The following is a 15,704-nucleotide window of genomic DNA, read 5'->3' as shown; positions in this document are numbered from 1 at the left end:
AAATATTCTTCTCTTTCAGCTTTTGTCTCTCCTTTACTCCTTTGGTCCTAAAAGGCTTTAAAGGAGTTTAGGCGTAGCCCTCTCCATGGTAACAACATCTCCCATGCTTACACACACACACACACACACACACATTTTCTTGCTGTCTCTCATCTCATAATTCTGTCCTACCCTGCGCTTTATCGCTGTACCCTCCCCCTATATGCACTCCCTCTCCCCCTTCCCTCTCTCTCCCCTCCTCTCTCTCTCTCTCTCTCTCTCTCTCTCTCTCTCACACACACACACACACATACACACACACACACTCAACCTCTCCTGCTCTGGCAGCTGGTCTACTGCTAATGCTGCACCATCCACTGACAGCGAGATGTTCACCCCAGCTTGTAAAGGATCTGCAGGCGAGCCGAGGTAAGGCTTTCACACTTCCCCCTGGCGCAGAAGCACAGCAGAGATGTTGCTGTTGTTGGCTGCTGACAACAGCTAACTGAAAGCCAAATGACTGATGGAAAGAGCGTGTGTGTGTGTGTGTGTGTGTGTGTGTGCTGATTTGTGTGAGAACTCTCCAGCTGGAGTACGGAGCCTGTGTGTTTTGCAGTTTAGGTATGACACTTGTTATCTGCGTACACACACACACACACACACACACACACACACACACAATCAAGTGAAGTGTGAATCTGTTTCGAGGTTCTTTGTCCTTTCTGTATTTTCTTAAACTTGGTGAACAATATTGCAGTGTGTGTGTATTCATTTAATTAATTGCATGTGTGTGTGTGTGTGTCTATGTGTGTGTACATGCTGTGGGAGAGCCAGTGGAAGCCTGGTGGAACGCAAACTCCCTTTCGAGTAATGCTGCAACGGTGCTGCAATGTCTGGTTATGGTGCTATATTCTCTGACGGTTTATGACACCATGTTGTGTTTATATGCGTGTGTGTGTTTGATTGCGGGGGGATGGTAAGTGGGGGCACGAAGTTAGGTTTCAGCATATGTGAGTGGGTGGAAAAGAACAGTGTTTCTTAATATTTTTATAAATCCAATTCAGAACACAGGAAATTCAAGGCAAGCAACAGATAGAATATCATTAGACATAAAAACAACAATATTTCTTAAGCATTATTTTTACTGGTATTATTATTATCATGAGAAAAAAAGAATACATGTAATATGTGAGTGCTCTGAGCCGTGTGTGAGCCAACTGGTGAATGTCCTCATGCTTGCATGAATTTTCTAGCATGTGTGTGCACCAGTGGGCATTCATTCATGTTCCTGTGCATATACAGTACATGGTGAGTGTGTGTATGTGTAAGCAAAAGTGCCCCTGAGGAAACATGGTCCCTACTGTATGCAGTGCAGAGGGAGAAGCAGTGTGAGGCAGAGAGATGTTATTTGATTTATGAGTCTGTTTCCCCAGAGGAAGCACTGAGTGTGTGATAATAGCAGACATTAAACATCTTTCAAGACATCTAGCAAGAGATGAAGGTAAAGATCTGCTAGCATCATCTGAAAAAATGTGACGCACTTCAATTATTTCCGCAAAAAAATATATACTGTTTTGTTCTTTTCTGTTCTAGACAAACTTTAAAGTCTATATAATTTTAAAGAGAAAATAACACATTTGTCCTTCTAGCTGAATCATAAGCAAAGAAAAAGCACCAACGCTCTCTTCATTACACTCTACAGCCTTATTTGTTCTGGTGTGATCAGTAGCTCGTGGTGGCAAATGTTAGCCATTGTTAATAAACTTTAGATATAGCTAGACATTACTGAGTCAGTTCACTGACTTCCTGACTCTTTCAGCATGTTCAAGCCTTTTGCATAGCGTAGGCCATTGTACGCTTCAGCAAAGGTTACATAGGCACGCTCTAATAAAACACTAAAACTCTAGGCACTTTTTTAGAACTGTGTAACAAATTGATTTGTGTGAAAATGTTGCCTATTTTTTTTTCATCTCATAGAGCAGTGCACAATCTGTGTTTCGCTTTACTTCAAAGAAAAGTCTCAATATGTTAAATGTCATTTTTGTCAATCATCAGAGTAAAGGGAGATGAGCTCAGTATGGAGTTATGCCTTAAACTGGAACCCTCTAAGTGTGAATGGTCTGTGATTGCCAACTTTGGAGCATTTATTTAGGCTTTATTTAGAAGGTTTATTTGTACAGCACCTTCAAAAAACAAGACAATTCAAAGGGCTTTATATAATACATTGAGACAAGATATAAAACAAGGCAATATAAAAAGACACACATGTATAGGATTTTTAAAAAATAAAGTAAAACTGAAGCTTAAATAGACAAATTAAACAGTAGAATAAAAAGTACAGTGCAGCTACAGTGCAGTGAGATTAATAAATTGTCCCAATATCAACCAAAGGGCTAAAAGAGACTCTTGACACAGCAGCCCCAGACTAAGAGGCTTGACAAATCACAGTTCTGCAGTGTTGAGTGGACGGCTAGTCCTGTGGGCTCTGTGCATCTGCTGCTGATTCCAGCTCAAAATAGATGGTGGCTAATCTGCACCTCTCAGGTGGAGTGAATTCAGGATTTGTCCCAGTTACCTAAATGTGTATGGGCATGAACACAGATATGCACCTGCACACACTGTCCATGCACGCATTCTTATGGTGATTTATATTACCAGTGTCAACACTTCTGCGAAGATGGCAGAAAAACTTGCCAGCAGAGACAGGAATGTCTTTTTTTCATGTTATTACATTTATCTTCACCTCTGTTTACCCCCTAGCTCTTTTAGCTGCATCTGAGTGAATCTTTCCATCGGGCCCATGCTCTTTGTCTCATTTCTTCTGTCCCTATTATGACTTGAGTAGTCCACTTGAGAGTTGATAAAAGTCAAATACGACTCAGAGAAGACTACACACACCCTCCTGTCTTATGTCCTCACACCTCTCCTCTCTCCTCCTTCCTCTGCTCGTCATTAACCATCTTTCATTAATCCACCCTCAATCTGCCAACACTTCTCACTTCCCGTCATCCCTTCCTCCCCCTCTCCCTCTTACACCTCCATGCCTTCCTCTGTCACATGTGCTCCTGCGGTCATTAAGTCTCATTTCCAGTCACAGCTCTGATTGTGCCACATCCCTTCTTGTAGGTCATTATACCTTTCTAAACCTTTGTTGCTCTTCACTTCTGCAATTCTTTTTTTAATTGATTCCAAACAAAATCAGTCTCTTCCTCCCATTAATCGGTTTCAGTATTCCCTCACCTACTTTGGTGATGAGATCAAAATGCTAATTTTGATACAATGACACATGAGTCACTGCAGCTGCAGAGGGGATTTGCTTAAAACTTCTGCAGCTTGTGTTTGTATTTGTGTGCTCCCATTAAGTGGAAAATGAAACGGTGTGAGGAAATTGCCATGTTTTCAGAGCGCACCTGATTAAATTGTTTTTGTGTGTGCTGAGCATTTGCAGTTGCCCCTGTGGGTGTTTGTCATTGTATTTGAGGGATCTTGGGTCTGTGTGTTGCTCTTTATAGCCTGCCAGAGCTGCAGTGAAGGGGAAGTGCGTGAATTATATGGATGTTTTTCTCTGATCAATGTCGTCTGGAAGAGTGAACAACGGGGGAGAGTAGGGCTGAAGGCACCGTGGAGGCCGTGGGTGGAGGAGATGCAGTGCATGTGCGCGCGCATGTACATGTCACGGCTTGTTAATTTGTGTGCATGAATGTGGATGCACACACGCGTCAGCATGAGTGAGTACAAGCACTGTACATAGCCATCTATGGCTTTCTGTTATTTGTGTTTATTGATGTGTACACTTGTGTGTGTGTGTGTGTGTGTGTGTGTGTGTGTGTGTGTGTGTGTTTTGAGAGAGAGAGAGAGAGAGAGAGAGAGAGAGAGAGAGAGAGAGAGAGATCTGGTTTGAGTGGGAGTATGGGTGGGCTTGCTGTCACTTTGACTAAAATCCACCAACATAGAAAGGAACTATAGGGGGAAAATGTAGGAAAATAAAAATACAATGCAAACTAGATTTAGAATAGAGTTATATGTTGTGGATTTCTGAAAGATGATGGATAGAAGGAAATGAAAAGTAGGAGCAAGTTAAAGGAATTAAAGAAATTTAAAAAATATATATAGAAGAAAAAATGTATATCTACATATTGTTAATAAATAACGAATAACTGCCCCTATAGCAGCAAAGGGGGATCCTAATAATGAAATAAAAATATAAATTGACTAGAGGATGATTGCTTTATTATCAGTTGAATACTATAATTATTTTGTCCTTTTCAGTTGATTTTCATTTATTATTAACATTGCAGACCACTAAAGAAACATTAAATGATAACACTACAAACTTACGGTGGCTACATAAAACATGAAAGCCCCTATCTAGTCGCTGGGCTACTGTAGAAACATAGTGGGCCAACATGTCGGATTCCAGTGAAGGCAGCTGCAGTGTGTGCAGATATAAACAGCTGACTCTAAGGTAACAAAAACAAATCAATTCTTATATTCAGGTGATTATAAATTAATAGAAACATTGTTATGCATATCATATTCCAATTCTGCCTGTTAAGTGTTTTCATTTCTTCTTCTGTACATGTGTAAGACCAATATCGTACTTGGTAGTCCAGTTCATTTATTTCACAGCTAGGTAGTTACAGATGAAGACTTTTCATACAAAACATATGATCATCTTATAATATACACCGATCAACCATAACATTATGACCACCTGGGCACCCTGGTGATCAGAATGTTCTGCAGCCCCATACCAACAAACTGTGATGCACTGTGTGTTCTGACACCCTTCTATCAGAACCAGCATTAACTTTCTCAGCAGTTTGAGCTACAGTAGCTCGCCTGTTGGATCGAGCCACATGGGCAGCCTTTGCTCACCAGATACACCAGTGAGACCTGGTCGCCCATGATCTTCGGTTCACCTCTTTTCCTTCCTTGGACCACTTTTGATAGGTACTGACCACTGCAGACCGGGAACACCCCACAAGAGCTCAGTTTTGGAGATGCTCTGTCATCTAGCCATCACAATTTGGCCCTTGTCAAAGTCGCTCAAATCTTCACGCTGCCCATTTTTCCTGCTTCTAAAACATTAACCTTGAGGACAAAATGTTCACTTGCTGCCTGATATATTTCACCAACTGACAGTCAGTGGTCATAGTGTTATGACTGATTGGTGTATAATGCATTGCTACAGATTAAACTACTCAACAGGTTACAGGTAGTTAAAGTTAGCTCCACCAGCTACAACATAAAATGCTTCTTACACATTAAAGCGTCACTAATAATAACCCAGTAATAATAATATTATAGCCTATAAATAATAATTAAACTCTGACAGAGGCCATTCTGCTGCATAGTGAGTACTTTTACTTTTGATACTTTTTCCTGATAATATACTTATCCCGTGTTTAATTAAAGGTGCCCTGTGGAGTTTGAAAATGTTTTTTCACATTCAGTGACCAAAGCGAATGGTGTGTATCCTTAAGGGAATGACACTGACAATGACATAAATGCATTTCCCTTCTTATAAAACATTGAAAACCCCATTTTAAACATTTTATAAGCTGAATTGTTTATTTCTGTGTTTGCTTCTTCACTGCATATGCACATGCATGTTGAAAAACATATGATAATAATAAAACAACTGCTCCATAGCACTACTAGTGGTGAAAAACTCCACAGGGTACCTTTAAGTATGATTTTGAATTCAGGGCTTTTGCTTGAATAGGCGTATTTCAGTAGTGTGGTATTGCTACTTTTACTAAGTAAGTGATTTAATACTTCCTCCTTCACTGCTAATTTGTGGAGTAAAGTGTCATGATGTTACAGTAAAGAGGGAGTCATATGAAAATGATTCTAAGGATGTTGATTTCCATTACTGGAATCATAAATCTAAAATATTTGCATTGTGTAAAAAATGTGCTGAATGGTAAAGGTAAAATGATGCATGAGCCCTTAATATGCCTCTAATAAGAATGACAAATAAAGAGGCGTTTTTATGTACAATGCATTTATATGTCTGTGCATTTTCATTTATGTGTATGCTGATGGGCCTCATTTGTGTAGGTGATTCATCATCTTAAGAGAAGCAGATGGATAATATGACCATGTGGTGTTTTCATACAAGTATATAGAAGTCTAGTCACGAATGTTTAATAACTCTTCTATCCCTACATGAATTTAATTATGTTATTAACTCAAGATATCATGTGTGTTCGTATTCATAATTATCTCATATCGCCATATGCATTTTTACATTCATTTTGGTTAAATTATGATTGATGGTGGTTGCAATGCTTGCGTCATTACTTCAAATATGATAAATGAATTTGTTGTGACCTTCGCTGTCATCCATTACTAAGTCAGTGGGTGAAATGTGTCAGGGGCACACACAGCAACCATTAACTGGTTATTTAATGATATTGAGATAATGATAATCTAATTGTAATAAAATGCATCTGGTGTGCTCATGGTTAACTCATGTATTAGCTGAAATTAAACTTCATGCAAGAGACTGACTTTGAGGTCGACAGTTTGTAGCTAAAATAATTCCCCTAATCAAGTGGTGATCTCAAGAAAACAGCTGTGCTGTACCAATCAGTGTGCAGGTAAGCATATTACAAAGATACACCTAGAAGCATTTGGAAATATTGTTTGAATGCCGTTCAATAAGTAGGTTTGGTGCCTCTGTGCTGTGAGTATCTGTGTGTAATAGATGGTGATGGATGTGGTTGAGTCCGGAGCCATTAAAGCAGAGCATCAGCTCAGTCTCTAAATCAGAAACCCTCCTGGAAAACCTCATATGACTAAGTAACCTATTAGAGACAGAGGAGGGAGGGGGAGAGAGAGATAGATAGATGAAGAAAAGAGAAAGGTCTCTTATGTCTGTCTGGGCACATATCACCGCCCAGGAATCCATCTAATGACTAAATACCTTATCACATGGTGGTGAGAGCGATGGAGGAAGGGTGAGGCGGCAAGGAAGGAACAAAAGCAATAAAGATGGAAACATCACGTCTCTCGTGGAGTCTCAAATGGATAACAGGGAGAAAGTTATTGAGAATGAGATGAGGGACTGAAGACTGAGGGAGAAAAAAGTTGAGATGGAAAAAGGTGAATTAATGAAGTTTGAAACATTTTCTGTGAGATATAAATATAAGTGAGACAATAGTGTATTCATTTCACACATATGTCACCATTCAGTATGCATATTGTCTACTAGAATACACATAATAAAACATGAATAAACTGCAAAAATGTGAAATACCATCTTCTTTTTCATTTTCATCAGTTCACTCCCCTAAATACAAACAAACACATTTTCTCACGTACTGTAGTTGTATCTGGTCAGATACTTTTGGTTTTATGTCAAGGTTTTACAGGGCGATCTGGACATTTTAGTGTACTGTTTTCTGTACTCACAGCATTAAAATGACAGTCAATTATCTTTACAAAGACAATGTCCTTGTTACTCTGAATTATGTCCATCCTGCCACTGTACTGGCTTGGTTCACTGCTGTTTTAGCAACAAAGCACTAACAACCCTCTGTACACTACCAGTTCAACTCCAAACAGCAGACAGACACAGTTAACAACTAGCTGGTGAACATAGTGAAGCATTTAGCATTAACGAGCCAAACATTTCCTTTAGGAGGTTGGTAGAGACCAAATACAGAGCTAAAAGAAGAGTGAATATTTGACTTACATTTGCCCAGTGGACAGAAACACAAAATGAATGCTAATATTGCTCCAAAACTACTGGATGTGTAAATAAGTAACTGTCTGCTATTTGCACTATCAATTTAAAAGGTAAATGATATGTCAGTTTTGTGTTCACAACCCATTTCTGCTGCCCCCAGTTAGTCGATAAAATCTGTTATTGGTGCTTTGAAGTGCTGCTCATGATGCTAAAACAAGACCTGGTATTAGATGACTGTTAACGCAAATAGAAAGTTTAAGTATCTTAAACTAATATTAGCCACAAGTTTAAAGGACCAGTGCAAAGGATTTAATGGCATCTAGCAGTGGAGTTGCAGATTGCAATTAACTGAACACTTCTCACATCTGTATTTGATGACTTGGGAATGAGAACGGACTGTGAAGCTACAGTGGGTGTGAAACAAAGGGCAAGGCCTTATCTACAGGCAGTGTTTGGTTTGTCCATTCTGGGCTACTGTAGAAAAATCCTCCTAAATGTTACACAATGGACCTTTAATTTTGCTTTGGTATAATTTGGATTTTTCTCTTTGTCTTTGTCTCACCTCCCTCACCTCCCTCTCCCACCTGTATAGCTTTTTTTAAAAACACACCTGTTCAAGCTTTTTTCCTCTGTCTTTCTCACCTCTCTCTAGCCTACACACACACACACACACACACACACACACACACACACACACACACACACACACACACACACACACACACACAGAGAGAGAGAGAGAGAAACACCTGTTTAATAATTGCAAAGAAAAGGTATTTATTGCAGATATACAGTTGTGACATCTGACACTGAGTAAGGATATTTTTGAATTTACAAATGACACAGTGGCCTATTATACAAATTGCATCCTGGTCTACGTAGATAGGAACACCAGCATGAGTTTTATTATAGTTAAGCTACAAACAGAATTCATCATTTGGGAATGACAAAGTGCGACTCACACCATCAGTGTGTATTAGTTCACATCAGAGCAGGGAAAATCAAAACTTCATTGTTGACACTTATGCGCCTGACAGAGAGCCAGATGTCAAACAGGCCTCAAGCTTTACCCTGGAGTTAAACTGCTAAGAACCACATCACAATGCAGTAATTCTAACAAATGCATGCTGTTTGATAATCAAAATGCTATTGTTAGAGTCAGTGGTAGTGTCAGTGGTGACCTGGTGACATCATCCAACTGGTTGCTGAAGGGTGATGTTATCCAACCTACTTATCAACATATCAGCAGTAACAGAAAATGTGTTGGTGGTGGTGTGAATGCAAGTTTCGAAACATACATGAGTCCAGATTCTGAAAGCAACAAATATCATCTCGTATATATCTCAATTGATAATGTTCTTAAAAGTTGACTGAGAAACTGAAACTGCCGCAGTGTGCCGCATGGCCGCATCAGTAGGAAAAGCATGTATACAGTACATACAGGCATAGCAACCGGGTTAAATAAATAAATAAATATGTGTTGTACAAACATTATGAGGTCGTATCACATTAAACAAGGAGAACATGATCTTATAGAATAAAGAACTGCTATAGAATAAAGAACTGCTGTCTATCTCACTGTGCATGTGCAGTACACATTTACTGTGTCTCTACACTGTAGCAGCCATGTTTATTATGAGAAGAATATGCATTCAGTCTGTAATTCTGTGTGTAGACTATGTGCTTGACACACTTGGCAACTAAATTGTGCTATCACCGTAGGGATGGCCTTTCAGGGTCATGGTTAATGTTACGGGGTCCAACAGAGAGGAAAATGGTTTCACACAAACAAGGCTGAGATAATGATAATCAATAAAGTAATCATGAGTATTATTTTCTAATCTCGGAGTGTCCTAGGGGTTTTCTGTTTAAATGGGGCAAAAAAGGTTCTCTATAGCAACCATGGACACTTACTGAAGGAAACACAACAAAAGATAAAATATGATTTCATTTAAACCAATATTAATTTGGCCACTTGGGGGCAGCACAACCAGCTGTAAACACAACACTGATGGCTAACGTGTTAGCAAACAGTTGCTAATTTACACATCCAGCAGATAGGGAGCCACATTAGCATTCGTTTGAAGTCGTGTTTATGGAGACCTGATGAATGTAACTATATTATTCACTCTCCTTTTAGCTCTATTTTTGCTCTCCAACCATTTTTAAGGGAAATAGCTGGCTCATTTCTGTCAGCTGCCCAGTGCTTCACTATGTTGTAGCCTCTAAATGCTGTTAGGCGGCTTGGCAGGGACCATACAGTCACTTTAAGGCCTTTCTTGCTGAAAACACATGCTTGCTGTTGCCAAACAAAACTTGCCAAACGGTGAAAAGCATCTTGAGCTATTTCCACTACGGATACAATTACTCTCCTAAGAACACTGGTTCATTGGGTTTAATTGTCTGAGTATCTTTATTACTAACTGAGCAAAACTTCTACACCAAACATGCCTCTTTATTTCTGTCTTTCTTTATTTTTTCATCTACTAGTCTGACTTTCATGAAAACTGTTAGTGAAGTTGTCTTTTAATTTTCACAGGACATCTCTAAACCACAAGAGAGAGAACTGTTGTCAGGTTTTTTGAAGTTGTATTGAAGTAAAACTAACTGTATATTCCATTCTTTCTTTTTCATCTCTAATTATGATAATTACTAATGCAATGTCAGCCTTACGAGAGAGAGAGAGAGAGAGAGAGAGAGAGAGAGAGAGAGAGGGAGACCTGGCACAGACACACACTTCATATTATGCCAGTGAAGCATTTTATTGGTTTTAATCAGTGCAACCATGATAGAGATATGGACTGAGAGTTCCTCTGGAAGAAAGACATACAGTCAGATTATATTGATAATATTTACTTGTGAGAGTTTTTGACCATAATCATTCTCAATTTCTTTGTTTTTTTTGTTTTTATTTTCTGATGTGATTGTAAATTCAAATCAAGGTTGTATTCAAAGAAGAAAGGACATGAGAGTTGAGGATTAATATGAAAATGAATGTTTGCCTTTGAATTCCAGTTTACACAGGGTGTACAAATATCACACAACAATAATGCAATCCAATACAAAAGCCTGGAAAATAGTTTGTAAGAGAGTAAATACTACCTTTGTCAGAGAGGTGCTGAGCTCTGATAATGAGGCCATGAGGCTGTATTACCAAAGAGGGAAACTGCCCCGCGGGGACCCAGAAAATTGATTTGCTTGGAAAACTGTAGGGAATTTGCACCACTAATATATGTTTTCTGCTAAGACGGGTCCTGCATAAATTAGATTATTTTGTACCCCCTTTCTTGAACTGTTGGAGGACCATGTTTCAAAGACTTTGAGTTTAGAGATCTTTATTATTACTACTACTAACTGAAATTGCCAGAAAGAAAACATCTTTGTTAAGGTATGTTCATAGATTCATACACTGTTAAACATCTACAGACAAAACTGTATAGGCCGACACCTGCGATGAAGGTGCAGCTTCATTGAGTAGTCTGCTGTTTGCACTGTACTTGACTTATAAGTAGAGTACTGGACTATTTGGAGGTGACAGGGCACACACATAATGCACAGAGGGCTGTAGTTATGGGTTGGATGGTCAAATAGAGGCTAACAGCACATTTTAGTCCCCATCAGCATAATGCAGCCAGCACTGGAATGAATGGTATGTTATATATGTCATGTATGTCATATATGTAATCTATAAATTGTCTGTAGATATTGAAACAAAGTCTCAATGAACAATCATATTAAGTGAAGCATAAAATATCCCATCAGCTTTCTTGAAACCTCTAGAGTTCATTCAGTACATTAGCTGTGTGAACGTTAACTCTGAGAGTGAGACCCGTCAAATCTGGAGTGAGGAGGAAGGGTGTCAGGAAGGACACTCCCTTTGGTCACAACATGGGTTTCTATGTATATACTGCAGTCTGCCTGCCCGGCTGTTCAACTCCTCCCTTTTTCTTTTAATAGCCTAATATCAAACTCTGTGTGAAAAAATGAGTCCAGTTTCACTCTGCTGTTGAGCAACCCTTCAACAAAGTCTCCTGTAATGTAGTTTTAATATGTTTCATGAGTCAGGACCTTAAAGCTGCACAATCCATATCAAAATTAAAGGTCTGGATATAAGCCATTTGGCTGGATCTCATGATCTCAGTGTTATTTTTAGACTGCAGGTATCATGTTATGGTGAGTGTGTCGTTCCAGTATATGGTGCTTTATCTTTGCCCATTCAGCATGTTTTTTCATGTTCCTGTGAGAGTGTGAACTGTGTGACCACTTCTGATGCCCGTAGAAACAAGCACACTCAACGGGGGGGTACACAGTGCAGGAAGTGGCCATATTTCCTGTTAGTGGGCATGTTGGCAGACCAGAGATGTTGAGGCTGGTTGTGATGTGAAAGATGTAGAGAATCCAGTTCAAGAGTCCAAATGCTGCTACATCTGCAGAACAGCTCTCAATGTGTATGTGTGTGTGTGTGCGTTGGAAACAAACACAGGTCAAATGGGAGATCGTGGCCCCTCCCCACTTTGCTCCTCCCCCTGCTAAAATATGTGTATACCTCAGTGTACCTGCATGTGTCAGTGTGTCAGATGGTGTGTGTGTGTTTACCAGCCTGTGAAAGCCAAAGAGCAAGTAGTGTTTCAGGAAAGTAGTTGACTGGTGAAGTGGCCAAGTGGAAAACAGCAGAACTAGGGTGGTGGGTGGCAGACAAGAAGAGATCGAGACAAAGGAGGAAAAAAAAGAGGGCAAATAGAGGCGAGATAGAGCGAGAGGGAACGAGAGAGAGAGTGAGAGAGAGAGAGAGAGAGAGAGAGAGAGGGAGGTAGGGAGATTGGGTCAGAGAGAGACACAAAGTGCAAGTGGTATAGAGAGAGAGAGAGACTGACAGAGCATACATTTCCCAGAGGAGAGAGCCTCAGAGCAAGAGAGACTGGGAGACTGCTGAGAAGTTCAGTCTGACAAAATGCTGAGAAGGAGGAGAAGCGTGTCGTTTGGTGGATTTGGATGGTATGTTGCTTTTTCATTGGATGCTAATGTCTATGTGTGTCTGCATTGTGTATGCACATGCTCATGATTGTGCATGTTATCACATTATGGTTGTATAGTTAGTTTAAATTCTGGACTTTATGCTGTTGAAATGTGTATATTATGCTGGTGTTATGGGTGTGTGTGTGGTGCAGAAACTTTTTTCTAAAAAGGAAGGATGGGTGGAGGGCTGAGGGTGCTCCTCTAGGTCACACCTCTAACACTTTGCCCTGTGTTTGACAGTATAGAGATTTTGTGTGTGTATGTGTGTGTGTGTGTGTGTGTGTGTGTGTGTGTGTGTGTGTGTGTGTGTGTGTGTGTGTGTGTGTGTGTGTGTGTGTTGGGGCTGCACAGTTAATCAAAATATTATCACAATATGGCCAAGTGCAGTATGCAAATCGCAGAGGCTGCAATTTTTTGATAGAGGTAAAATATGTGACAATGAAGTACTGTAGTGGTGCAGAGATGCCTTGGCCTACACTCCTTGTTCTCTAGATTTAGGAAAACATGTTTGGTACAGACTGATTTTAATAGTCTTTTCATTGAAAATTTTATTTATGATGCAACAGTGATTATTGCCACTAATCGTGAATCATATCGCAGTCGCAATACCTGTCAAAACAACCGCGATATGGTGTTTTAACCATATCATGCAGCCTTGGTGTGTGTGAGAGAATGTACAGTTTCACTCTGTGCTGTCTCCATTCAGGGAGGGCTTACAATCAACAGGCTGCTTTGTCTCTGTCTGTTGTTGTTGCTGTCCTGTGATGGGACTGTGTGGACACAGCTCTTACCCATGACGTTGTCCTGCTCTATTGGACAAGAAGAGTTCCCATGATGCAGCACTGAAAAAGATGCCAGGGAGCCCATTTAGCGCTGAATGCGCTGACACACTCGGGTGGAGTGTTTTTGTGCTGGCTCCCCTGCTGGTTGTCTTTCTGACACTGAAGCGCTGCTTCAGAGCACTTAGCCTTCCCAGCTGGGCTGAGGCAGCACGTCCTGCCAGACTGGCTGAAATGACCTGAAACAGACAGAGCTGAGGAGCACCACATTACATGTCACATGGTTAATCAGTGGCTATTGTGTGTAACAGTGATAAAAACAAGACAAGGCAATCAGATTTATTATTACACAGATACATGAGGAGTACTCGCCTTGTGAAAACAGTTGTATAATGTCTTTGGTGGCTCTGAAAGAGATTTCAACGTTAGAAAAAATGACTCAGAGTTGCATTATAGGAACTGTAGAATCAAGCATTTTTAGGTATCTCTGCCACTGTTGTTAAATCCCTCAACTGAATGGACGTGCAATATGAAATTGCTGGACAGATCGGTATCAACTCAGCTGAGCACAACAACACATTGAATTTTGTGTGATCAGACAAAAACATTCACCAAGCACAGCCTAAGTGCAAAAATTAAAGAGGTGACTACAATGATTCTTCTACAAATTAAAGAACGCCTTTTGGAATAAACTGTTCCACTGCAGGAATGTCATTTTTTTAACTGGACAATTACATCTTCTTCTCCTAATACAAAATGTGCCAATAGGGTACGAGTGTGGAATTATCTCACCTTATTGGCTGAATTTTAGCTTGTAAAAAGATCTTAAAGACTTCTTAAGCAGGATTCTACCCACTGTGTATCAGTTCTACAGGGAAACTAATCCAAATTTTACTGGACATAAATATAGTGCAAGTTTAGTGGATTAAGAATGTACAGGCTTTAACAGACTACTTTTTGCAATGAACATTGCAGCCTCTGGGGGGCGAAGAGTGGCTTTTAGGCATTTAGTCTTGTTGGATAACATTATACTACTTACATTACTTTTCATCTGAAGCTTTAAGTGATCAGCCTATTCAGTCTGTTTGTGAAATCAATCATTAATTAATTAGTTAATTAATTCTGAAAGATGTTTCTCTTTTTGGACATGGATAGCCACACATATGAATGCGTGGGTGATTAGTTCAGATGGAGAGCTGCTTGAGCACCTGCTTCAAGATACATGAATGAATGCTGTACCAAACTTAGAGCTGGCTTTGAGCAGGCAGACCATTTCTGTAAATATATATCAAATCTTAATCATCATCCAGTCATCTCTGAGGCATTTTGGATAGAAATAGAAAGGCTATACATCTGCAGCGAAGGCACTGTTGAAATCTGGTGTTAAATCCTTTCCCATCTGGAGAAACAATTTTGTCCCCATAATGTGATTAACATACACACACACACACAGTCAATTGTAGTATTGCCTTCATCTCTAAGATGTGATGAACAAAGCTTACGCATGATAGTGTGATCTGTTTGATGATTCAGACATAAGGTGGGTGGTGTATCTTTTCAGAGATAAATCATGTGAGCTCAGACTGCAGCTCCATCACAACACAAAAGAACATAAACTTTTGCTGTCGTGCAAGATCAGATACCATTGTGAGACGTCCACTGGGAGTCTAAATGTTTATTGTTTTATTTGACTGATTTGTTGATTGGGGTTCATTTTTAATAATACATTATACAAACTTTTGCGTAAACTACAGCAGTTGCCCGAGCTGCATTAACTACTTCACTAGCCAAAGCTCCATATGAACCTATCTTGGCATTTGAGTATCTAGTTAGTACCAAATAACAGAACCTCAGTTCTCTCTCTGCTCGGTGCTTTTTGCCTCTGATGACGCCGCTGCAATACATTCTGTAGTTGATACCATTCAGAAACCGTGGAGAAAATTCAAATGATATTTAAAACATCCAGGGTGGATGATGATGCAGTAAAAGGAGTGCACATTATGTGTTTGTACACGATGTGTGTGTGTGTGTATCTGTTATGGGTATGTGCATGTGCATGAAATAGATTTAGGACTGTTCTGCACGGTTCAGTCTCCAAATGAATGGGATTAAAGAATTAATGTCATAAAATCTTCTTTAGAGAGGGATGTGAAAACGATGTAAAACAAGCACTGAACATGCACAAACACACACACACACACACACACAAACACACACACACACACACACGC

General features: G+C 39.8%; 1 protein-coding gene across 5 annotated transcripts in view; it reads left to right on the top strand.

Moving 5' to 3' along the window:
• Window positions 1–290: 290 nt before the first annotated feature.
• The window catches only part of rap1gap2a (RAP1 GTPase activating protein 2a), an 86,614-nt gene continuing 71,200 nt past the window's right edge, over window positions 291–15,704 (top strand). For 2 of the 5 annotated variants that reach the window (XM_051396786.1, XM_051396784.1), the window contains exon 1: window positions 291–408. In XM_051396786.1, coding sequence (XP_051252746.1) covers window positions 368–408 — 41 coding nt within the window. In that variant the 5' untranslated portion in view covers window positions 291–367. Of the gene's footprint in view, window positions 409–12,258; window positions 12,674–15,704 lie in introns of those variants that run through there. The other 3 variants (XM_051396785.1, XM_051396783.1, XM_051396789.1) reach the window with 2 other exon arrangements.

This window comes from Dicentrarchus labrax, unplaced genomic scaffold (assembly GCF_905237075.1).
Source record: "Dicentrarchus labrax unplaced genomic scaffold, dlabrax2021, whole genome shotgun sequence".
In the NCBI taxonomy this organism is placed as follows: Eukaryota; Metazoa; Chordata; class Actinopteri; family Moronidae; genus Dicentrarchus; species Dicentrarchus labrax.
This window is presented reverse-complemented; position numbering and strand designations above follow the sequence as displayed.